At 41.7% G+C, this 24,652-nt stretch overlaps 1 protein-coding gene across 1 annotated transcript; it reads left to right on the top strand.

Moving 5' to 3' along the window:
• Window positions 1–199: 199 nt before the first annotated feature.
• Window positions 200–23,480, top strand: gramd2aa (GRAM domain containing 2Aa; the record flags this gene model as incomplete). Its single annotated transcript, XM_079282697.1, has 11 exons — window positions 200–339; window positions 7,260–7,364; window positions 13,673–13,730; window positions 15,378–15,450; window positions 16,575–16,678; window positions 17,428–17,526; window positions 19,581–19,652; window positions 19,744–19,800; window positions 20,826–21,003; window positions 22,486–22,579; window positions 23,372–23,480. 11 exons carry the CDS (start codon window positions 200–202, stop codon window positions 23,478–23,480), a joined length of 1,089 nt encoding a protein of 362 aa, XP_079138823.1.
• Between the last annotated feature and the right edge of the window lie 1,172 nt (window positions 23,481–24,652).

The raw sequence follows: 24,652 nt of genomic DNA, 5'->3' as shown, positions 1-24,652 counted from the left end.
GAGAGAGAGAGAGCGAGAGGTTGGCTGGAGGAGAGATTGAGAGGGAAGGAGGGGTTAAGATAGCAAAGTGCTGAGCAAATGGCTTTCTGCACAGAGCAGCTGGCTGGCATCAGGACAGGCCGCTCGGAGGAAGGATACCTTGAGGACGGCTCTTCTCTGCTCGCTGTAGGACGCTGAGGGAGACGTCCAGGAGGTGTTCATGGGATGCACTATCTACGCAGCCAGCCCTAAGGCCCTGCCTGCCGACGAGGCCCCAGGCCAGGACAGATACTACCAGCTCCCCCACTACCGCCTCCCTCATGGTAACTGCAGTCAGAGGATAGCAGCCGGCAGAGCCAGGTCAGTCAGCACCACACAGGAAGTGCGCTGAGTGTTTGGCATGCTTTGTCTTGAGTTGCAGTGACGAGGGGGGAATCCGGGTACAAGCAAGTTATTCAGTCAGTGGTCCTCTTTCCATCTCGACCAATCACAGAGGAGATGTGGAGAATGAGAGGGATGCACAGAAACGCGAACATCGGGAAGGCGTCCCTTGTGATTTGTCGTTTTACATTCAGGGTATACATTTAGAAAACCGACTATCTGTACAAAATAAGATTTAAATATATGAATTCAAATGTGCACAATGAAGACAGAAATGCACAAGGAGCTATTTAAGTCTGAAGTCTGCTAAATGGTTGTAATGTTACTCTGAAGTGAAGTCATCAGAAAGTGGGTCGTTTGGGGCGAACATGCCAGCCAGCTGCATCTGTGGGCGACATAACCTCTTTGTCAGCAGTTTAGGATATTCAGACTTCTTCTCTTCTGCATATTAAACATATTTTGGTAGTTTATTTACACCTGCAGTTTGGGTTCGCTCATTATTGGAAGTCTGTTTAAAAACCACAAAGAACTGTGAGCTTATTTGATGCCATCGGGCTTACTCTCATTCAATATCTGGAGAAAACAACAAAAAGAGATGAATGCTGTTTCCAGATTATTTTGTCAGCATAATGTAGGATCCTTGGCTTTTGTTTTTGGCCTTCTTTTCTTCTACTATGTTCGGCGAATGGTATCTGTAGTTTTGTGTATTCACTCATTGTCTTTATATTGCAGTTGTACCTTCACCAATAATTCTTCATTCGTATATTCAGTACTTTGTGCATGCTGACTGCACCCTCATTAATCATGTTTTAACAAACAAGTTAACAAACAAGAAACAACACAAAGAATCAGAATGAGAGTCAGCTTTATTGGCCAGTAACAAGGACATCAAAGATGAACAAGGTCATCAACATTTGACTACTATGTACAGATGCAAATATATAAAAAGTATAGATTTTTGTATTTTATATATATATATATATATTTCGCTGCCGCTTATATTTCGAATCGCACGCCAAACCCGCGAACCACTTCCTGAATCATGAACAGTTCGTTAGAGTCCTGATGGGCAGGTGGCACCTTGCATGGCAGCACCTGCCATCAGTGGATAAATGGGTGAATGATGACATGTAGTGTTAAAGCGCTTAGAGCGGTCGGAAGACTAGAAAAGCTCTATCCAAGGACAAGACTATTTACCATTTACGACACATGGAGGGAGAGCAACCTTTTTGTGTGTATAGAATGGAGAATGTCACCACAGGTACCCAATTAGTAATTCTGCAAGTATATAAACATTACAATACTTTCATCAGTGGGCCACAGACTCAATCAACATGGTGGTACCGCCATCAGCGATAGACTGTGTCCCAACAATTGATCTCAATTCAAATGTTCAAGATTGCCACATTAAACTGTAAAATGCACAAAATAGTGCACGTGTGCAGAACGTGCACGCAGCCAGTTGCAGTTTGCTCTGCGCATTCAAAGCCTTCAAAGGGAAGCAACCGTCAAGTAAACCAATTGCTCTGGGGATCAATAAAGTATTTCTGATTCGGATCTGATATAATCTACAGGTAATAACAATATAATACATTTTATGTGTATAGCGCGTACTCAAAGGCACTTTACATGGTAAAAAACGGAAACAATGAAAGCAATGAAATTAATCCCATCGTTACACATTAATACATCAACAATTATAATCCAATGATATGATTTAAATCATTCTGAGATGGGCTACTCTGCATCATGAGTACCTTTTGATACTTTCAGTGTATTTATATTGTAATACTTAGAGGTGGAATGCAAGTACTTGTACTGTACTGAAGTACAATTTTCATTTTGTGCTACTTTATACTTTTATTCCACTGCATTTCAGAGGGAAATGTACTTTTTACTCCACTATATTTGTTTGACACTTTGGAGAAATATATACTATGCTCAGATAATAATAAGATAATATACTAGAGTAGTATGTTAAGACACTATGCTCTTACAATGTATTCATCAGTGATCTAAATATAGTATTCCACAGTAAGAATACACTTTGAAAGGAGCCACTCTGCATCATAATAGGTAGAGCTTTTACTTGTAATGGGAGTATTTGTATGCTATGGTATTTCTACTTTTACTTTGCGCTCCACCACTTTTAATAAAAAGCTCCATGACTCATTTTTAAAACATCAAACCCACAGAAGCAGTCAGTGAGAAAATAGCCCGCGTGTAATCCCCGGCAGTGTGTAAACAGCCCTCACCGGGCTGTCGGTAAACTCAGCCCTCCTCACACGAGGACGCACTTCTGAGGAGGTCACTGCTCCGTCAACACCGCGCTCTCCTTCACAGCTCCCAGCGGAGTGTTTGTGCTTAAAACTGGACTTTATTTGTCCGCTTCTCGTGGATAAAAGAACATGAAATGAAGCACAGAGCGGACGAGTTTCGTGGAGATACGAGGCGACGACACGGCGGAAGAAAACTAGAGGTGACTCGTGAAGCTACAGGTAGGAGCCGTTAGGGTGGATGGTTGAAGCTCGCGAGCGGAAGAAGAGCGCGGGCTGCTGGGGGAAGATTTCAAAATAAAAGCACCGGTGACCAACTCGCAAGGGGATCTCAGAATAGGCATGAAAATAACGTTTTAACTAATGTGTAGTGATTTATTTTAATGTATTCAAACCAATTGTTGTTAGTCATAAACACAGCGAGTGCTGGACATTATTTGCTGGTAATCCATTTAATAATACCTAACAGTTACATTTCTCCCATGATTCATTTAATTATATGTGAATAAAGATTCATAATTATATATGATGTATTGCCACGTATTTAGACTATTTATTGCAAAAAGTTAATAATTTGCTTTTATTTTTCATTTTCATTGTTCATTTTCCGGATCTTAACTTGTCTTCTCCTGACAAGCTTGACAATAGTTTTTAAATACAATGTCCAGTATTTCTTTTTGATAAGACAGAAGCCTCCTCGGCCCATTGCTTCATCAGTCTGCAATATTACTGAAACTGCAAGTGTTATGGGTCCCTGCTACTTCCCAATATAAGTGTTATTATATTTAAACATTGGACAGATTACTTCCCTTAATGAGACGACACAAACGCTTGTGTTTCTCCAAAACTGCTCCTCCATGAAATCCCTTTTTGAATGTCTTCCTAAAGATTAATTATTGTGCGCCATATAGTCTTCAGTAAAAACAGAACCGCTGGAGCCTTGTGCCGTCTTAAAAACACACTTCTGTCATCAAAGGTTGTTTTGAGGTGCTTGCACAATGGGGAGGTTATTTCAGGAGGTCTCAAGCAGCGCGGAGTCCAAAGGCTGTGCCTCTGTCTGTGTCTGTGAAATACCAGAAGACCAAATTAAGTTACAACAATAAGAAAACTGGCACTGCAGGGGAAGAAGAAAATCATAACGATGACAAATGATGCGACAAAGCTCTGGCAAAAAGTTTTTAAAAAGTGGCATTGTCATGTTTTCCCTTTTTTGTATTTATTTTTGGTTCGTTTATTTTTCATTAACACACTCATGTATGTCTTAACCCACACACATGAGAGAAAGCTCCCATGCAGGCAACTTTATTTTTCTCTGTAATAAGGCAAACTCGTTTTTCAGACAATTCAACCTTTGTGACGACACACCCACTGTAAACAAAGCAGACCACATTGCTTCCAAAGTCGTGTGCCTGCTGTATTGTTGAGGACTCTTAAGTGCATTAAAACAATAAACTTTATTTATAGCATCTTTTCAACACAGTGTTTACAAGGTGCTTTAAAGGGTGGAAACAACAACAGAATCATAAAAGTATTCAAGCGTACCGCCATGAAACACAGTGAAGACATGACGATTACACTTTAAAGAATTAAACAAATGGTGTGGGAAGGTACATTAGAAATATCACAGGAGGGCGAGGCTATAAAAGTGTGTCTTAAGAAGAGCCGAGGTAGATTTAGCCATCCTTAATCTCCTCTGGAAGATTGTTTCAAAGTCAGGTGGCTCCGATGTCTGTCGCCTTAAGGTGTACAGACGTTACACTCCGGTACATCATAAAAAAAATGAACTCCCACATTGATGAGTGTTTTTCAACTCATTTTTGTGCCATGGTACTTTGCAAATGTTGCAGACGACAACTTGGATGCTCAGGGCAACAGGTAAATGAGCGACCGGATGCAGAGAGAGTGCAGTGAGTCCTAAGCAGTGGCTAGAAACTGTAACAAGATTACGGTTTATTGGATTGGAGGATGTCTTGTGACGCAACAAAAAGACAAGAAGAAGGACACAGAGGAGGAGAGGTGGAGGCCTTTCAGTTAACGCTCGTGTTTCAAAAAAAAAAAAGGCCATGACTGCAGTTTGTAGTTCAACATGTAGCTCCCTCTCGGATTACTTGTTTGCTTTAGAAAATGGTGACGGTGCTACCATGGTGTGTCATATACACATGTGTGTATTGTCTCTGGTAAAATGCAGTTTTGGTGTAAGGCAAATGTGAAACCTGAGTCCACCGGGCCTTAGGACTGTTTAGAATCTAAACAGTCCTAAGGCCCGGTGTGACGGACGCATTTACCGTGTCTTTTTGATCATTTGTTTAATTCCACTTCCCAGAAACCTGCACAGACTAAAACTAAGACTGAAACATCTTCATGGCTAAAACAAAGTGTTCCCCCTCACAGTGAATGTTTATCCCGGGGCTGCTTGTGTCAAGAACTGTGTGACCACCGTTGTGTGTTTCAGGAGGTTTTTAGACTAAGCAAACAATTTTGTGAATGAGGTCACCAAAGAGCCATCCAAAGTCTGTTTCCTGCGCCGTCAAACACGGCGGACACAGTTTGGAGTCAAAACAATTCCCAGCGTTCAGGTAAACGATCATAAAGTTGTCCAGCTTGTTTATTCTCATATAAATGTACCATGAGCTGTCTGGAGGGCAGGAATTTAAGCTCAAAACAGCTTTTTTATTCATGAATAAAACTGCAAATCAAATATACAGTGTATTTTTTTAAATACGCGATGGTCGTTGAAAACGTTATTAAAGGTGTCATGGCAGAACTCAATTAAATTGCACAAAACAATTCTGATTTAAACTCAGGAATATCATTTCAACAGAATTCGTCAGTTGTAAGAATGCATCGAAATGATTTTGTGGAAATTGGTTTCTTAGAGAAATCTCTGCTTGAATATTCTCCGTGCCCTCAGCTACTGATCCTGGGAACCTGATTTAAAATACTCCTTGCAGAGAAAAGATGAATGCAACTACAAGCAGCTCCTTTGACCATAGTTTCTCAGCACAACAAGGCTCTGTTTTGCCCCGAGGCTCACATCTGGGATCAGATACCTCTCCTCAATCCCTTAACCTCAGGCTTCAGGTGAAAGGACCCCACAGTCCTTTTCCTTCTCTAACAACGGGCCCCTCACCTCCCATTCAACCCTCTGTGATCACACATGACCAGTCGGATGTAAAACCTGTCGGAGGCCCTTGTTGTTTGAACAGGTCAGTGGCTGACGTGAAGCTTCTGGCCAATTAGAGATAATACACTGGAAACTGCACGCAGGAGCCTATTAGCATCAACACCTATAATTGTACCAGGGCAGGTGGGAACGACTCCCGCTCTCCCAGAGGAAAAGATGGCTCAGGGCAGGTGGCTGTTGATGTGCAGATGAGAGGAAGAAATGTAGATTGGGGAAAGGTGGCAAGTATTTTATGACAACACTGCAACGCATTTAAAGGCTAAAACCAGCGTTTATCTTCCCCTATTAAAATAAAAACTGTGTATTTGTGTTCAGGGAGAAAATAAATAGCCAAATAGGATTACACATGGCTGATCTTGGTATATTTACAATCACTAAGCTACCAGCTATGTAGCTTAAAAGTAATGGATGAACAGATAAAAGAAATGGACTAATCGTGGAAGTAGTGAGCAAACATTCGTTAAACATAACATTGTTAAAGTTCGCTAAAAATAATGAATAAACTATGGAGATAGTTGGATAAAAGTAATGGATTACTTTCGTTAGCTAACAGCAATGATTAGTAAGTAAGTAATTAGCTTAAAGTCACTGATAAACAGTCAAAATAATGAGCTGAAGGGATATAACGATTGCTGAAATGAGTAAGAGCAATGCAGAGATACTTCGACTTTGTCGATTCAATTGCATGAAAGTCATATTGTGGCAACATAAAAACACATTTGAAACAGGACGGGCGGTCCGATGGGACTGTTGGGATCAGACAGCGGCGGTTATCTGGTCCAGTGAGCGTTGCTTTAGTGGTCTCATTGTAGATGTAGAAGTTTGCAAATCAGCTTAAACAAGCCCTGAACACCACCTGAGCCACATAATCCATCAAAGTAAAGATGAAGCTGTGATTAGTTCCCTCAGAGTTTCAGTTGAATTGTTTTAATGTTAGTGGGAGTATCACACTTACTGTCAATCACCACCAAACATCTCACATCAATACGATTTATGGTCATTTCCTTGGTTTCTCCTTGTTCGTTGGTGTAATCGCTCATTTAAAGAGACATCTGGTGCTGAAAAGTTTCTTTGTAAAAATATATTTGAGTCGGCTCGCAGCAGCACATCAGGTCAGCCACCTGCACAGCCTCTGAGGTCCTCTCTATGTTTGTAGACGTCTGTGAGAGGAGACGCTGACCCCGTTTACACGATCACAAGAGCACAGCTTTGTTTTGCCGAGTGGAGGTTATTAATGCCGCGTAAACCAGCAGCATCACACTTTGACATCCAGTCCACTTGGTTGCCCCATAAACCTTATGTTGGGGGGTAAGAGCTCTCTTTGAAACCAAACGACGAAAACAAACATCATTTCTTTGTGTTTTAGAAGTGCACAGTACACGCCGGCCCAGCGGAGGGGTGCCTGCTGTTAACCTAGCGCTGTGTGTTTGTGTTTTTAGGGCCAGGAGCATGACTGAGCAGCCGGAGCAGAGCGAAGAAACAGGCCTGCTCTCAGCACAGGACCTGGACCACTGCAAGGACGACGACACACACGGCCACTTCAGGCAAAGCTCTCACACACACACGCACACACACACACACACACACACACACACACACACACACACACACACACACACACACACACACACACACACACACACACACACACACACACACACACACACACACTCTCTCTGCAACACTTGCTGTCTTTTTTTTACCCCACACACCATCTGTATCCTGCGCATGGTCATGGGTTACAGCCACAGGAGATCTATTTTCACAGCCCTTATTTTGTGCTTTTATTTCAGCTGTATTTGATGTCAAACAATGGTAAAACGTGCACACAAAGAGACAACAAACAAAGTATTCATATGCACAATGTGTGTGTGTGTGTGTGTGTCTGCAGACCGAAAGGGTGTGTTGTATAAGAAGGATCCGAGGCAGGAGCAGTGTAATCCTGGGGAATCTGTTCTGGGAAGAGCTTTAGCGCTGAAGCATGTTGGTCGATTCAGAGAATGGGAGGGACTTAATGCACCTGTCAGTCTTTAACTTGCATCACTCAATAATCCATGTGTGTATCTTTATTTCTATCCCCTCCCAGCGCGTAACTCACCGCAACACTCCTCTGTTCCTGCGTGCAAATATTTCAGGTTGTAAATATTTGTTTACGTAAAGAATTTAACGTTGCATGAATAGATCAAAACAAGCTGACGAACACACACAACCACCACATGTCACAGGTTCATGAAGCTGTTATGGCAAAATAAAAAACAACAACATCCAGGACACACAAAGCAACATAAATATTAGTTTTGAAACTTTCATTTTTAGCTCCGTTTTGGTCACCACCAACTTGCATGTAGCACGTAGCATCTGGCTCTTGAACTGTCTGATGCTCCACTGTGTTCAGGAGCGTGTCGCTTGGTGCGTTTACAGCCTCCTGTGGATGTTAATAACAGTCGAGCTTCAATTAAATCTGCTTTAAAACCAAAACAATGAGCTAAAAGAGGCTAAAAAGTGTAAGAGTTTAGAGATCATTCCCTGTTGGTTTGCCACTACAAGCCACCACTTTCACACTCCACAGAATCATTTGATTCAATGTTCATACAAACTAACATGAACATGATGTGGGTCACACAGAATAACAATAAAGTATTGTATTTGAAACTATTTTCTCTGAATTCAAGCACTCTGAGTATTTGTAAAGCAGTGCTATTAATTATAATGTGTGATGTTTGCAGGATAATTGTCTTAAACATGTCTTTCCAATCGTCAAAAGAATCTAAATGATTGCACATTTAAGCATTTTACAGCAAGTTTCTGTGATTAAAAAAAATACAATAAAAGTACGCAACATCTCAGAAAAGATCTCCTTTTCTTGTTCCATCTCCTAAACTATTTAAAGAATCAAAACTATGCTTTTTACAGTTTAAAGAAAAGCTTTAAAATATCCATCAAGTTCCTCTAACAGCTCATGCAACATAACCAAAAGTGTGCACCAGAATCTTCCACAATTTCTCCCCTGACAATGTTTGGGTTGATTTATTCTTCACATATCGCCAATAAGAAAATGACCAGACATGTGGAAGTCACGACTGAGCTTTCAGTTACACCGTGTCCTAATATTTGACCACAAAACACTCAAGATAATGCTTTGATAAGATACCAAGATAAACATGTTGTGCTTTCTCCAGATATGAAGCTGATTATAAACACATGATTTCCTCAGAGATTAAGCTACAGGTGCTCACTCAGTGTGTGTTGGTTTGCTGTACGAACAAAATATCAGCTGACGTGGTGAAGATGTTCCTAATTTTCACATCGTCATAATAATAATAATAAAAATCTTGTTTCAAATGAGAACTCTGATCTATGAATCCGATCCTTTGATTTTAAACTCGGGAGACATTTTGAAAGTTCCTCTTCTTCTCTCATCGCGCCGATCTTTTCCCAAAGTGAGACTCACTTCTCTCAGTGCCAAATCCGTCTCCTCCAGCAAAATGATTGACTGGGAGTCCACTTCTACACCATCCACCGATGGGAGGTGTTCGCTTTCTAATTTAGAATTCAATTTGGGATTCTTTGAGCTTGTAATTAGTTTCACTACTCGGCCTCACTGCCAAGGGCACTGAGATACACCGGCAAAGGCGCATGCGCGTATACACACACACACACACACACACAGAAGCAACATTTAGCTTCAGCTCACAGTGACACACAGGTTTAGTTTCATTTCCAAACCACAGCTTTTGAAATGATCGTACATTTTTGGGTTGTTCCACTTTGTGATATCTTATGTGCTGAACTCAGGAAGGTTCACTCTGTGGACACAACGTGATTCACTGTCCACTGAGTCTCCAGGTAGCTGGAAAATACGAACTTATTTTGCTGCTGCTGTGTGGAAACCTTACAAGATCCTGATTTCTATGTTTTTACTTCAGCTGGAAAACGTGACGGTTCCTGCTGGGGCTGGGAATTGATTTCAAAACCTCTGAATCATCATTTTTGTGACATTCTGGCGAAGCGTTTATCTTGAACTGTCCATCATTTCCGCACACATGTCATCCCAGCCTGACCTTATACCCTTTGTAAAAACAAAAAGAGGACGCTCTACCTCGACACACAGTTCACAGCTCTCCTACATATCGCCCGTGATGGGAATTGCCTGGAGCGGGTTTCTTCTGACACTCACCCAGCATCTAGGTGTACCAGCAGTATTGATTAAGACCTGGATCTTGTGTAAGAGCTCGAGACAGATGGAGAGCGAGGACTGGAGAGCCGGTTAGTCCCCACAGAGCTGCCTGTGTTTTTAATAATCACTCTCTTCGCTCCACCTGGGTGTGCAGAGCCACTGTGGAGCCTATTTATAGGCAGCAACTAGCAGGCAGGAGGAGCAGCACACATGCACTATTGTTCATAACATGGTTACAAGATAATGGGATGTCCTCTCGAGGGTGAGGGTACATTTGATGAGGAAAACCATGAATTTGCACATCTAGGACAAGCTGCTTCAAATAATTAAATGTTGAAAAGAACGTAGCTTAGTTTGTTTATGGATTACATATTAGATATTCTGTTTTCTAAATTAATTTGAACTGCTTTGAGGTCCGCCTTTTAAATTTATACATTTCAAATGTATTCTGGACACTATTTTTATTCATTCAATGTACAGGATATGTATATTTACCTTATGTTCTGGTGGATGAACAACAGGAAACAAATGTGAACCAGTTGAAGTAGCATAAAGAATATCTTCACTTCCAGCAGGAAAGAGACTACTTCGCCTTGTTGGAGCTCTTGGATGGGTGCATGGTGGATTTTCTTTCTGCTGTTTTGAAGTTAATAATTAAGTGATGTAAAGTGACTGATGCGTCACATTAAGTGTCTGTAAGGCATCCGGCTGGAGAGCAGTGCAAGGCTGTCACAGCTGTACTGCTCTGCTGTAAACAACCTCATCCTGCTCTTACACAAGCACACACACACACACACACACACACACACACACACACACACACACACACACACACACACACGCACACACTCTCTGCCACTTTAACCCTACTTGGGTCTTTTTCCAGGCTGAGTTGTGGATCATTCAGTTCACTTCAAGTCCATTCACAGTCGCTTTATTGCCATGAAAGTAAAAACGAAATAAAACAATGTTGCCAAAGCATCACGTTCCCTCTCTGATGCTCTAAATGAAGGAGAAGATGATAGAGTATCAATAGAGACATAAAGATGAATGGCCTACATATACATACAGAGCCAAGTAGCCTATTTAGTTCTGAGGGGCTTTTCATCATGTAGCTGATGAAGAGCCTGCAGTTTAAAGCTGTATGTAGTTGTAGACTTCATTTGTTTGTTGTGTCTAATGTTTGCTTGTGTCATATTATGCCTTTATTTTTTATTTGATAAACACAACTGTGTGAACATTAAGTCCTTAAATTAGATTGGAAATATGTTTTGTGGCAGCAGAAGACAATGCAAGCGTTCATTGCCTCGTCTCTCCACTCCACACGGTGCTTATCGCTTTACTGTTTGTGTGTTGTTGGTGTTTTTTGCATTCTTTTGCGAACATATTTCTGTCCTTGATATGTATGCCCACACCATTTCTCCCAACTACTGCTCTCACCCTCATCTCACCACTTTTTTAAAGTCTCGCTCTCTCCCACAGACTGTGTATAAGAAGCTCTCTCCCTCTCTTTCAGTCAGGAACTGTTGCCCTCTCAGCGTAAATACTACACAATGAAGTCGTATGATTGGAATGATATGATAATGATGCGTCCGTTAATGCAAAAAGACACAACAAAATAACACCTAAAACAAATCTGGTGATATTATTTAATAATAACTTAATAATAATAATTCTTCCATACAGTACAACGTGAGAAACTTTAATTCCTCCGCAGACACAGATACAGAGCAGGGCCGTCCTTCAGTCAGAGGTCCGGCGGTTCGGTTTGTTCAGGGATAGAGCTCACGCTATCTTCTTACCCAGAGGAAAGTCCCTCATCAGAGCCGGAACACGGACAGTCCTGTTCAGGCAACAGCGATGGGCTTTTTAACATCATGGCTCCTTGCCGTACGACACAGTGAAGGACTCTGTTCAAGGAGAATGCAAATGTGGAGTTGGTCCAGTAAGATGTTATAAAGTCCCTGAATCACAGGGCAGCTGCGTAGAGAAATACATTTTCATGAAATATTCCTTTTTATGAAGGAGAATCTTGCAAACAAATCTTCAGAAGACATGGAGATTAAGAAACAGCATTGCTATTGTATTGAGTGCAGCTATTTAGCATTATAAGCAGTGGTGGAAGAAGTAACTCATTTTATACTTTGCACAATAAAAGGAGCAATACCACAATGAAAGAAATACGAAGTGCAGGTCCTGCATTAATACTCTTAGAATACTTGAGTAAAGGTGCATTAGTAATGGCAAGTGGCAACTAAATGCACTGGAAGTAAATTAAAAGGTGAAAGTATGCATTATGCACAAAGGCACCTTTCTTCATTGTTATTTAGTGTTATCATATCCACTCACATGTATGTAAGCAGGACTTTAATGTCAGGGTAGAGCTGACTTGAACAGCTTTATGAACTGCATCGTTTGTAAACTGATAGTATTGTGTTTTATGAATAAATCTTAATGTGAAAAGGTAATTATTACTGATAAATGTAGTGGAGTAAAAAGTCCAATGTTACCTCAAAATTGTGTTTTAAGTGCAGTACCAAGAAAGTAATATTACTGAGCTACAGTCCACCTGTGATTATGGGTACAATACGAACAGAACAAGTCAAGAGGCTTTGAGTACGAGGACCAACCAATGTGTCATGCAAATGTCGTCCTTCGTTCGTCACACTATTCCCGTTGGACTCTGGAGGGTTGAAGATATAAAGGCCCACTTTCCTCCCTTCATTTGATGCCTTTCTCTGTTGCACCGTGTGAAAATGGCTTCCACAGAGTGAGATAATCCATCACAGGACACGTGAAGCTGCAATTTGGTTCTGGCCAGAGCTTCCGCTTTATCAGTAACTCCTCGAGCAGGAGTGTTTCCATATCAGCGCTGCGTCGTGCTCTGCTCGCTGTCGATCACCCAGCACTCACAGAAAGACACAGGAAGAAAGGGAAGTCAGAAAATAATCCCTCAAAAACATCTGGCATTCCAGAATGTATTGTTGCACATACATGTCCTCTCTTTTAAAGCGCCTTAACTGGGACAGCAGTTCATTACAATCTCATTTTCCTTAGAGGGCTGATGATACTATATTTTATCTGCTGGGTGCTTCTGTCTGCATGAGTAATATAATGGTGTGTGTGTGTGTGTGTGTGTGTGTGTGTGTGTGTGTGTGTGTGTGTGTGTGTGTGTGTGTGTGTGTGTGTGTGTGTGTGTGTGTGTGTGTGTTCATGCATTCTGACTATAAAAAGAGCAACATGGATAAGCTCCTGGCATGGTCACTATTTGTGTTTAAACTACTCAATATTTGTCTTTGATGATGTTGTTTCGTGACAGCCTCCGTCTCACTGCACTCACTGATGATTAACTCGTCATGTGGAAACTTTGACCCAGCTGGGATTTTCACGCAATGTACACACACACACACACACACACACACACACACACACACAAATAAACACATACTGTCACACCCACACAACCTATAAAGCACTTGGCATGCTGTCTTCAGGTCAGATGAAGGCATCAATGTGCAATATATAAATATATATCTATATATAGAGTACATTGAGAGAGAAGAATTGTTGACGTTTAGTATATTTAGAATGTAGGAGAGTTATTGTTCATGGAATGTAAACATGTATATGAAGAAGTATTATTTTCGTTCTAAGTGTATTTTCCTTGTGTTACAGGTTTCAGTTGATTGAAGACCTGTCCTATGAAGATGTGAAGAAATGTTACCGGGGCTCGGTGAGTCTGGTCTGTCTCTTGATCCTAATCGTTACTAAGTCTGTGATTGGAGCAAGTCCAACCAGTTGTGTTAACTTTCACCTCAATGTTTAATCTGTACTGAAAGCGGCATTCTGATTCATTTGGTAATTCCTGGACTTAAAGGCATTTCTCTCACTTTTATACCGCCGTGTTGAAACATGTTTGTCAGACCTGTGTCATGAAAATTGGATAAAAAAAGGCCTCAACTAATATGACGCAATCTAATTGCAATCTGATGCATGATATATGTATTTATTTATCTTTTCTGAATCATACATGATGACATACTAACAACATGACGCTGTTATACATTTGTGAGAAATGACCACATTTTTCCTGATACTCCCCGACTATTGTGAGATTTCTTATTTCTTATTAAACGATTTTAGACTCAACATCTAAAACTAAACGGCAAACAAATGCTCATGTGCTTATTGACGGGCTCAGCAGTATATAATCCTAAATTACTGTCACGTCGACCTGCTGCCATTCAGGCCAGTGCCCCCCGGACAAACAGCATCATCATCAAGTGGAAATAATACAACCAGCTCACAGACTAATCATCTAACACTATTTGACCTATGAATTCAGTCAGCAAATTATTACACATGAACAGTTTACATTACCTCCGAGCCCTCTGCGTCACTGTAATTTGCCTGTCAGCGGCATGTTCCCGAGGACAGGAGCTGCCCTAGTGTGAGCTATTAATAGAAAGACGAAAAACAGGAGCAGCAGACAACTGAGATAAACTGAGCTGATACGAGCCGAAGGAAAAATAGACGAGATATACAGGACGGGAAAATAGGTGGCAGGAGCTGGAGGGGAGCTGGAGCTGCGAGGGAGGAGAGCGGGGAATTAATGAGACCTCTTGTGTGTTCAGATGGAAGGAAAAAAAGCATGATTTTCTCTGTGAAGTGTGGACTTTTAGGTGTCACAGACTGCCACTGCAGACAAGCTGACACATAGAAGGAAGGAACGGAGAAAGAAGGGGCTTCAGCTAAGAGAGTAGTGAGGAGTACCTGTGTGTGTGTGTGTTGTTTTTTTCAGCTCAGAATGATGAAGGGCAAAGTGTGTGTGTGTGTGTGAAGGAAGGAGGCAGAAGGAGAGGGAGGGTGTCAGCTGGGTGCTTTAAAGTGTGGAGTCACTGGAGCTGTATTTGAGACAGAGAGCCTTTCAGTTTTGGAGAAAGAGCTCTGAGGCGTTGCTGCTGTAACTCTGTAGTAGTGTGTGTGTGTGTGTGTGTGTGTGTGTGTGTCTGTAGGTGAACACATTAGAGCCCGGTGTGTGTTTTTGTAGGTTTCATGTAGATTAGAGGTAGACAGTCCTCCATTCTCGGGGGCCCCGCACTGACCGGCGACAGGGGCACAGTGTGTGTCTTGCAGCGACTTGCTCCAGGCCTTGGATGTGCGCGAGTGTGTGTGTGTGTACGGCGCCAACGTGCTGAGCCTGGTGCAGAGCTCGCGTCCTTTGAGGGAGAGAGTGGTGTCTGCGGCGAGCGGAGCCAAAGTGACCGGTGGTGGTGGTGGTGGTGGTGGTGGTGGTGGTGGTGGAGTGGCCGGTGGTGCTGTGCAGGCAGGCCGGTCCGCCAAGGAGCTGCTCATGTCTCTGCCCTGTCCCTCTGCACAGACCGTCAGCAAGTACAACTCGCAGTACCACAAACTGTTCCAGTCTGTGCCCAAGGATGAGATCCTCATGAAAGGTAATGGCCTCTTCACCGCGAGGAGTCTTTTTCCGTACTGCAACAGCTTGTTTTATGAATCAACTTGTTCATATTCGAGTGTTCTTGTTCTGCTTCAGCTTCACTATGATTTTCCTGTTATGCATTTGTACTTGTATTTGTACTCTATTTAGCTTTTCTTGCAAGCTACTAATGCACAATAACAACATGAGACCGATATTAGCCTTTTATCAAATAACAGATGTTGACTATCGAGCTGACATGATTATTTAATTCATCAATCACAATTCGTCAATCGAGCCACCACTTTTTATAATTGATTGATCATCTCGTAATTTATCGAGCTATAACCATAAAAAACGCTGAACTTGTTGCTGCTTTTCTGTTTTATATCTGTGTTATGTGTTCAATATATCGTTGGGTTTTGGGCTGTTAAAAATGTTATGACGTCATCTTTGGCTGTAGATGATGTGAAGGCGAAATAAATAGGCTTATTATAACTTTTTAGTCCGAAATATAATCAATCACGAATCATTAGTTGCAGCACAAATGTGAGCCAATGTTGAGATGATGGAAGCGACATAAAAGACGATATTTTTCGTAACATGAAGGCAAATGAAGCTGTCATGTCTGCTTTAAGTGTCCTGTGGTGGTGTAAAGTCTGTTTGATTACGCTTTTCACCCATACCATCGTCAAATGGTGGTGAAGACATGCTACGTTGTGCGTTAAATTATTTTCAGTATCTGTAGAAAATAGTAACATCTTCAACAGCAGCATTTGTAATTGCCTTAAAGAACAAACACTGGTAACAATTGCTCTGTAAAATCAATATTTGATTTTATTCTTTCTTTCCTTGGCACTGCGTCCAGCTTTAATCTGTCTTGCTTCAGTGTTTCTGCTGTTTGTTTGACGTCAGACACACTTCCAGGACCAACTGTTCTGTTAGTTCAACCTGCTTTACCATAAACCTCAATGCTAATTATCAAAATGTAACCAATGATATGAAACTTCAGAGATTGTTTTTTTTAAATCAAACTGCTGGTGAGACAGTCGCAGGGTTCAGAGACGTTGTGTATTTCTTCATCAGCTTGACAATTGCAGAACGAGTTGGATTTAATACAAATTCCTTCTCCTCTGTTCTCAGTGTACTCCTGTGCTCTTCTCAGAGATATTCTTCTACAAGGCCGGCTCTACATTTCCAGAAACTGGCTGTGTTTCTATGCCAACCTATTCGGCAAGGACATCAAGGTACGACAGACTGACGGACAGCTTGATGAAGTCAAACTGACTGACAGACAGCAAATGAAATGAAATGAAATTTATTTATAGAGCGCTTTTCACAGACATGACATCACAAAGTGCACAAACAGCAGAAATTTAAAAGCATAAAAAAAACACAATGTGACCCTAGGGTCAATAAATGACATACACAGAATAAAATAAAATAATAAAAAATTAAATAATAATAAAAATGAAATCCAGCGTCTCCCAGTCACAAACTGACAGGCTGACGATACAAGTTGACAAATTATTCAGGATTATGGCCTGACTTTCAGTGTCTCTCTCTCTCTCTCTCTCTCTCTCTCTCTCTCTCTCTCTCTGCACTGTGGAACAATGTATAAGAACAGGTAGACTTACTGAATCAACCTTTAACCTTAACCAGCTGTCCGATTTTCTCTCTGACGTTGTGCACTGTTCTCTTTCCTTCCTTTCCTTGAAACCAAACCTCTCCCGACATCTGAGTGACAATAAGCGACTTATTCAGACCGCGTTCCTCACATTCTGACTGAAATAAGACACGTTTCATGTCCACTGCGCATTTTCTCCAGGGGCTTTTCCTAAGTGTAATTCAGTGTCTGCTTTCCCAAATCACACTCGTGGTGTTTTTTCTTTTTTTTTTTTACATCGTACCTATAATTTTCTCATAATTTTGCTTTTAAGTTTGCCTCCTCAAATCCGAGTCACTCCTGATAAACGTCATGATCCGTCTTCTTTAGGTGGCTATCCCTGTCGTTTCTGCGAGGCTGGTGAAGAAGCACAAAACAGCGGGCCTTGTGCCCAATGGCTTGGCCATCACCACAGACACCGGCCAGAAGGTGAACGCTTCCATCCCAGTCGCTGTCAATGAAAATACTTGTGCTGATTAGCGCGGCATGGCTGGCTTTTCCAGGAGAAGGTGTGGTGGAAAAAACACGCTACAGATAGAAGCAGAGCGGAGTCCCAGCAATGTAGTGCGGGAGAGTCGAGGGTTTTTTTCCACCATTACGGCAACGTTCAGAGGGGCTTCTTAACTTTCACACATCAGAATCAACCTGTCGTCAAGCGTACTTTTCACTTTCTCTTTGTGCCCCAACACCCCATCAACAATGACAGCCAGCAAGAGCATCTTAGCAGTGGACATGACAGTAAAAACAACAAACACATCAATTTCTAGATCGCACTCCACAAGAGAGGAAAGCCAGCTCATGAAGAAATTTAAATGCAAGATTGGTAATTTAAGGGCACAAATGACCAAATTTAGGAAATACAATCAGTTAATTGAGTGCACAAGTGAGTAATTTAAGCCAGTGATTTATCCAAAACCGTTTCCAGCCATGTTTGTGGCTCTGTGACGCTGTACCCAGATGTTTTTTCAGCCCACACACAGACAGCTAGGGGACCATGAGGAGATATTCACTGAATTTGACAAAACAAGAGTATTAGATTAGAATCGCTCTCTTGTCCCTCTGTGTGACGCGGTTTAAACTAATTAGCTCCTGGGCTAAATTTAAGGACAAATATTTAACTTGGATTTCTGTTCATATCAAGCGAAATCAAGTTTTTGCTTTCCCCACTGAGCGTTTTGCTTAATACAGTGAAATAGATCACAGATTGGTCGAATAGTTCGAGTGGCAGCGCACACACACATCGGTGCCAAAGCACACGCACAGGAGAGCCAGCTACTCACAGATATGGCAGTCGTCACAAAGTTCAGAAATAGCTCATGTTTCTAAGTGCTCCGCAGACATTCATACACTCCACCATACACTCATACACCATGTGTACTGTACCCGGTTCATCATTTATTCATAACACAAAACATTCATTAACAGCTAATTAATTGGGCAGATGTTTTTGCACTGCAGCTCAGATTAACGACTTTGTAGCGTAGTGCGTCTCTCACTGTACAAGGGCAAATATCCTTTGCCATATCTGTCTGCGTGATTGTGTAATATGCGTTGCATGAACACGGTCCACGTGCACACACACGGCTCTGTACAGTACGGGACTTTACTGCGGAAGAGGACTGAGGTCGGGTCTTGTGTTTATGAGGTAAAAAGTTCACAGCTCGTGTCTGTAACAACAAAGTCCGGGCTTGTTGGTAATTTTTCAGCTCGTTCACCAACACGACTGCGTCAGGAATGATACAACAGGACACGCAATAACACAGTGTTTCAAATGCTCATGGATACATTCAGAAGTGCATTTTAGACAGCAGACACGTCTATCCAGGTCAGAGGGATATTTGGGTAAGCTGTCACTGACCTGTCATTCTTATTTTCTCATGAACGAATAGACCGGAGCGAAAATGTGATGAGAGAAATATCCTCTTTGTGGCCCAGATTATGAATCCCTGAAGTATTGTTTGCCCCAAATTATTTCCAGAAAATATGGACTCTTTCCCGCTGTGTTCCTGCATTATTAAATGCTTCGTACAGCTGCAAACACAAATCCTCAAACATCGTCTGACAGGCCTTAATGCACTGATTGTATACTTACAACGTGAGCAGCAGCAAGTTTGATTTCGTGCAGCTGATAGTTCAGATAAAGTGACCACGGCTATCACGTGTTCAAAGGCAGGCTGGGATGTGAAATATAAAATCTATTTCTCGATTCAGTTTCCCCCTCAGTGCTCGTCAAAGTTTAATATCATGTCTCATCTCACCTCATTTTAGTAAATAGTTTACCCATGTTGTTCTGTAGACCTTTTTTCCCGACTGTATCAATATACATTTGAGATAATCACTCTGTTTAAATGAGCTCTAATTGGCCACTATAATCATTTTTATGTGTTTGGATGAATTCAGACTATTTTCAAGGGATTACTTTATTTTTAAGCAGAACATCAACAGGATTTTTACAACACAGTTTCTCTTTTTTATTTCCTCAGTACGTCTTTGTATCTCTGCTGTCAAGAGACAGTGTGTATGACGTCCTCCGCAGGATCTGCACACACCTTCAGGTCAGAGCACTTGGATACTGTTATTTTCGTGCATGTATTGTGTGGTGTGTGCGTGCCAGTTGATGAGGTTATTTCCTTTCCCCCTCTTCAGGTCAATGGGAAGAGTCTGAGCTTGAAGCAGTTCATGGAGGAGCCGATCTTATCGCTGGTCAGTCTTTCATAAGCCGTCATGAAATGATAAAGATCCAAGTGGGTGAAACGTCAACGCCTCTCAATCCCCGGGCATTAAAGCAACTTAAATGATTCCTAGTTGTGTTTCCTGTTGGTCCAAAGGCCTCCGACAACTCTCCCTTACCACTGCGCCTGACCTGAAGGCCGGCTTACATTCGCTCACACACAGCACCAATAGATCATTCTGTTGCTGCTGCAGTCTTGCAGTGAATTATCCCTCGAGTCGGCAAGATTCTATCAAAGAGCTCCGGGAAGTCACCTTGTGTGTGTGTGTGTGTGTGTGTGTGTGTGTGTGTGTGTGTGTGTGTGTGTGTGTGTGTGTATCGGCCACTGCGCCACAGAACAGCTTTTGTATTCATTTATAATTAAGTTCTGTTAACATGCTCGTCCTTGATCACACTGGAATGTGAGCCGAAGGTATTGAAAGGAAAGTTTGTTCACGGTGCCGGCATCGTCGGCCGTGGAAGCTTTCGCAGAGCTTTGCTGCTCTCCAACACAGAACAGGTTAAGACGCCTGATTCGTAGTTACAGTTCGTAATCAGAAGTATTATATCGTAAAAGTAGCAGAAATATTCTAATGTCAAGGATATTTGCTGACGTTGCTGAATATCTCTTGTCGTAGATTTAAGAGATAGACCTTTAACCTTTTAAAGTGAATAGATAGCAGTAACACCATTTATTTACGCAACATTTGGGCTGAAAGTTTGTGTAAAAGCCGCCTGATGTGTTGGATTGTACCCAGCGCAGAATGTGTTCATTAACTTATTAACATTCATAACTGCAGTTATTCATTGCTTACCATTTACAATTGCTTTATTACCAAATAGCAAGGATGACCACCAATCAAAGAGAGCTCAACAGTTGTTCTCGTGAATGCTTATAACTTATTTATTGCATTGCTTTCTTGGTGTTGGAATAGACGTGTGCTGACAGACTCCTTTTAGTTTAGATGACTTCCTGTTGCAGTTGAATGACCTTCGACCTCTTTCCTCTGTGCCACAGGACGAGTTCCCAGTTCCAGACGAGTTCCCGGCGGTTGATGAATTCCCATCAGTGTTAAAGTGGAGAAGGAAACCCTCCGTGATGTCTGCGTCGTCCTCCCTCCCTGACCTCCTGGGGAACTCCACCAGCAGCCTGAGCGCCGCGGACGCACCCTTCAAATCAGAACTACCGCTGGAAGGTGATAAAGCGATCCATGTTGGCACGGCTTATGAGTGTCTATTGCAGGGAAATATCAGCAGCACTTGTTCCTACTGTCGAAGGCTAGTCCGGTAAATCACACATTGTGTGATAAGAAAACCCGACTGTGAAATATTTTAGCATTAAATCAGGTATTTGCTGATACTTCAACAAGTTTTCGACTCGTTTTTAAACTCGTCCTGCAGGACTTCAATCAATAACTAGTTCATGCCTCTGGGCATTTTAGTTCTTGTCCACCCAAATGTAATGAAGTTGCTTTGCCAGCAACAGATTGGCTATTAATCTGAAGAACACGGAGAGCCTGGATTATGTAGTTCATGTGTACAGGGGGAATAAGACGTTCTGTCAACTTAATGATGTGCGCATCCGTGAAGAGTTTAATATGTAATAAGTAGAAGTTTGTAGTCTGACTCAGATGACAGAGTGAGTCAGTGAGGTTACATCTTTAAAATGTCACTTCCTTTATCGGATAACAGTGTTGAAACCCTGGATGCAGATGTCTTTGTCTGTGTGTGTGTGTGTGTGTGTGTGTGTGTGTGTGTCCTTTAGCTTTCTTTTGAATTTTTTGTGCCTGTGTGTGAGAGAGCGAAACAAAGAGTAATTGCTTTTGGATGGCAACATCTCTCTTACGCAACGACACGTAAAGCTCCAAATGGAGATTAAATGGTGCGGGGGGGGGGGGGGGGGGGTTGTAGTATTAAAAAGCTTTGGGCGGTTCAGATTAAGGAGAGATTATCACAAACAATGTCTGCTGTCAACGTTGTCTGATGGCTGTATGCTGACGGAGAACACCGACCTACATCAATGTTTTCCATTGTAAAAGCATAAATGTATGTTTACACGACATTTGATCAGCGTGAGTTTTCGTGTACATTTTCATGTTAGCTCACATGCCGAGTGAAAAGAGAAATCATGAAATTAAAAGATGTAGTTAACACCTGTACTGTAGTAGCTTTACATCACACACACACACACACACACACACACACACATATAGGAGATGTGCAAAATGAAGCAAAGCATACAATCATTGTAGAGACGTCGAGGTATGATGGTCAGCTCATGGTTTTATATGATTCAGACAATATAGAGTTCACTCTTTGCAACATTTTGAATCAACAATGTATATATATATGTATATATAAATACATAAATACAAACATAATTGGTTGGTCTAACATTCTTCAAACTCTTTACTCGGTTGATATTTTTGCCTTATGACAACGACAAGGTGTATAACAGCTCACACTGTTAACTTATAGAATTTAATTGCATTTCATATCTGTGAACAAAAATTAGATTTACTTAATTTCGTATTTTATTTTCTAGCCCTAAAGTGCATATCGTCACACCATTACTCTAACAGGAACATGTTGTACAGTCAAGCCAAGTACTGTTAATGGTGTTATGTTATAGTGTGTGTGTGTGTGTGTGTGTGTGTCTGTGTCTGTGTGTTTTACAGAGCGAGCTCTGCAAACAGACAGAGGTCTTTTATCAGAGCCACTGGCAGAACTGGGCCAGATGGAGTACCAGCTGCTCAAGTTCTTCACCCTGCTGTGAGTATACAGAGCGACACACACACACAGACACCACCGCCAACACTATCACCTCCTCCGTCAGCTGACTCACAGCTACACACACACACACACACACACACACACTGCGAGCATGATATAAATAGTGGGCGATTCACTCCGTCAACCTGAACACAAGGGGATCAGACCTCGTATGAGACGAAACTGAATTATGAATGATCGTGAAGCCTTCGTGTCCTTGAGAGAGCAGTGATTCCCTTTGTGCTCCTGAAGGTTTGTCATATTGCTGACGGTGACCTCTGACCCCCCCTGTTCTCACTGGCATATCACAGATTACAATCCGTATAAATTACAATGAAAACTCAGTTTACATTTAGGCCTGACATGTGATACTCAATGCATGCATATTCAGTCACTCTCGAATGAATTAAAAGATGAATAAATGTCACTCTTACATTATTTATTTTCATTGTTATGTTATCGTTGTGTGGTAATACAGTGCAGGTTTATTTTAGATAACCTACACAACATTTTGAAATGTTCCATCGCTACTCAGTAAATGTTCAGCAGTAATATAAAGCGGAACATGATTTGCAAAACGTGTAAAAATAAGATAAAAAGAAGAAGAAGCACTGCGCTGGTGCTTTAAGGCAGATTTAAACTGTTCAAGGACAGTGAAGTGCTGTGAGAGAAAGTCAAACGCCGCCTCCCAGTGTTCATCAAAAGACATTACAGCTCTCTTCCTCCACACAACCAGAGGATCGTCATCACGAATCCTTCAACTAATCTGTGTGTCTCGTCTTCTGTGGTCAGGATTATTCTCCTCATCCTGTCATCCTGCTACCTGGCCTTCCGTGTGTGCAGTCTGGAGCAGCAGCTGTCCTTCCTGAGTAACCCAAATCTGCCCCTGAGAGAGAGGTAACGCTGCAACAGCTGCTCCAGCTGCTCCAGCTGCTCCAGCAGACAATACGTGACGGATGATTTGTATTCAAAGAAAAACACATTGATATATCAGAAATAAAGGACATTCAGTGTCAGAATAATCAAGATGCATGAGACAAGAAGAGTTATGTTTAGTCTGTTCTGTTATTATATGATAGATTGTATTTTATGACATTGTTATTTAACAGGAACAACACTGGTAAATACAATCACATCAAAATAAATAAGTGTATTTCTAGATGTCCCTGTAGGGTGTTTAGATATGTTTAGGTAAAACAAATGAGGTTTGGGTAGAGGTAGTTAGATATTCTGTTGGTTTTCTCATGTACAGTATTGGTGTGTGTGCTGGGATGAAAGAATAACAAAAAGAGCCGATCTGAGCGGTTGATTTACTCTCCATTTAATCCAGAGAGTCCACTAACCTGGCTGCTTTCTTCTCATCCAGGTAACCACCGCTCTTTAGCTGTGACACATCGGATTGCCGGCTTTTTTCTCCTCTCATGCTTTGAGCTGCCGATGCCCTCGTGCACAGATCACCGGCAGTAGAGCCCAGAAGAGATCAACCGACACGTACCGACATGAAAGGAGCAGCATCAGCCCGAGCCCAGGCGTCTGACGGACCTTCCCCTCCGTCGAATGACTTCCTATCTAGTGATCACTTCCACACTATGCAAACAGACTATTTATTTCTGAATTTAAAGTAGGTTTTACTGTAGATTATGATTGTCTACCATTGCCTTTCCTTTCCCTCTCACAGACATTTCATTCTTTTACCACATGACCCTGCAGCGTAAATCTCGAAACATTGAATATAGCGAGCAGATTGCAGTTGAAGCTGCCGTTTGTGACAGTGAAGGTGGTTGAGACGAGAGGCGAGGACAGAAAGGTAAGAGATAATTCAACACATTAATTACTTGAAAAGACGGATAGAAAAGACATTTCAGGTGAGTTGTGGTGTTTATATCAAACGTTTTCTGACTGACGAGTTGACTAAACCAAATGTTTGTTTGTCTTTCCGGTGAGGTCTTGCCATAGTCCTCAGTCGACGGCTAAAACAAACAAAATGCACTTTAAAAAAACAATATGTCCACATTATTTCAAATGTATGTAACTGTTTTAAGAGTTTGGATCTATTTTATTCTTGATAATAGG

This window comes from Melanostigma gelatinosum (genome assembly GCF_949748355.1).
Source record: "Melanostigma gelatinosum genome assembly, chromosome: 2".
In the NCBI taxonomy this organism is placed as follows: Eukaryota; Metazoa; Chordata; class Actinopteri; order Perciformes; family Zoarcidae; genus Melanostigma; species Melanostigma gelatinosum.
This window is presented reverse-complemented; position numbering and strand designations above follow the sequence as displayed.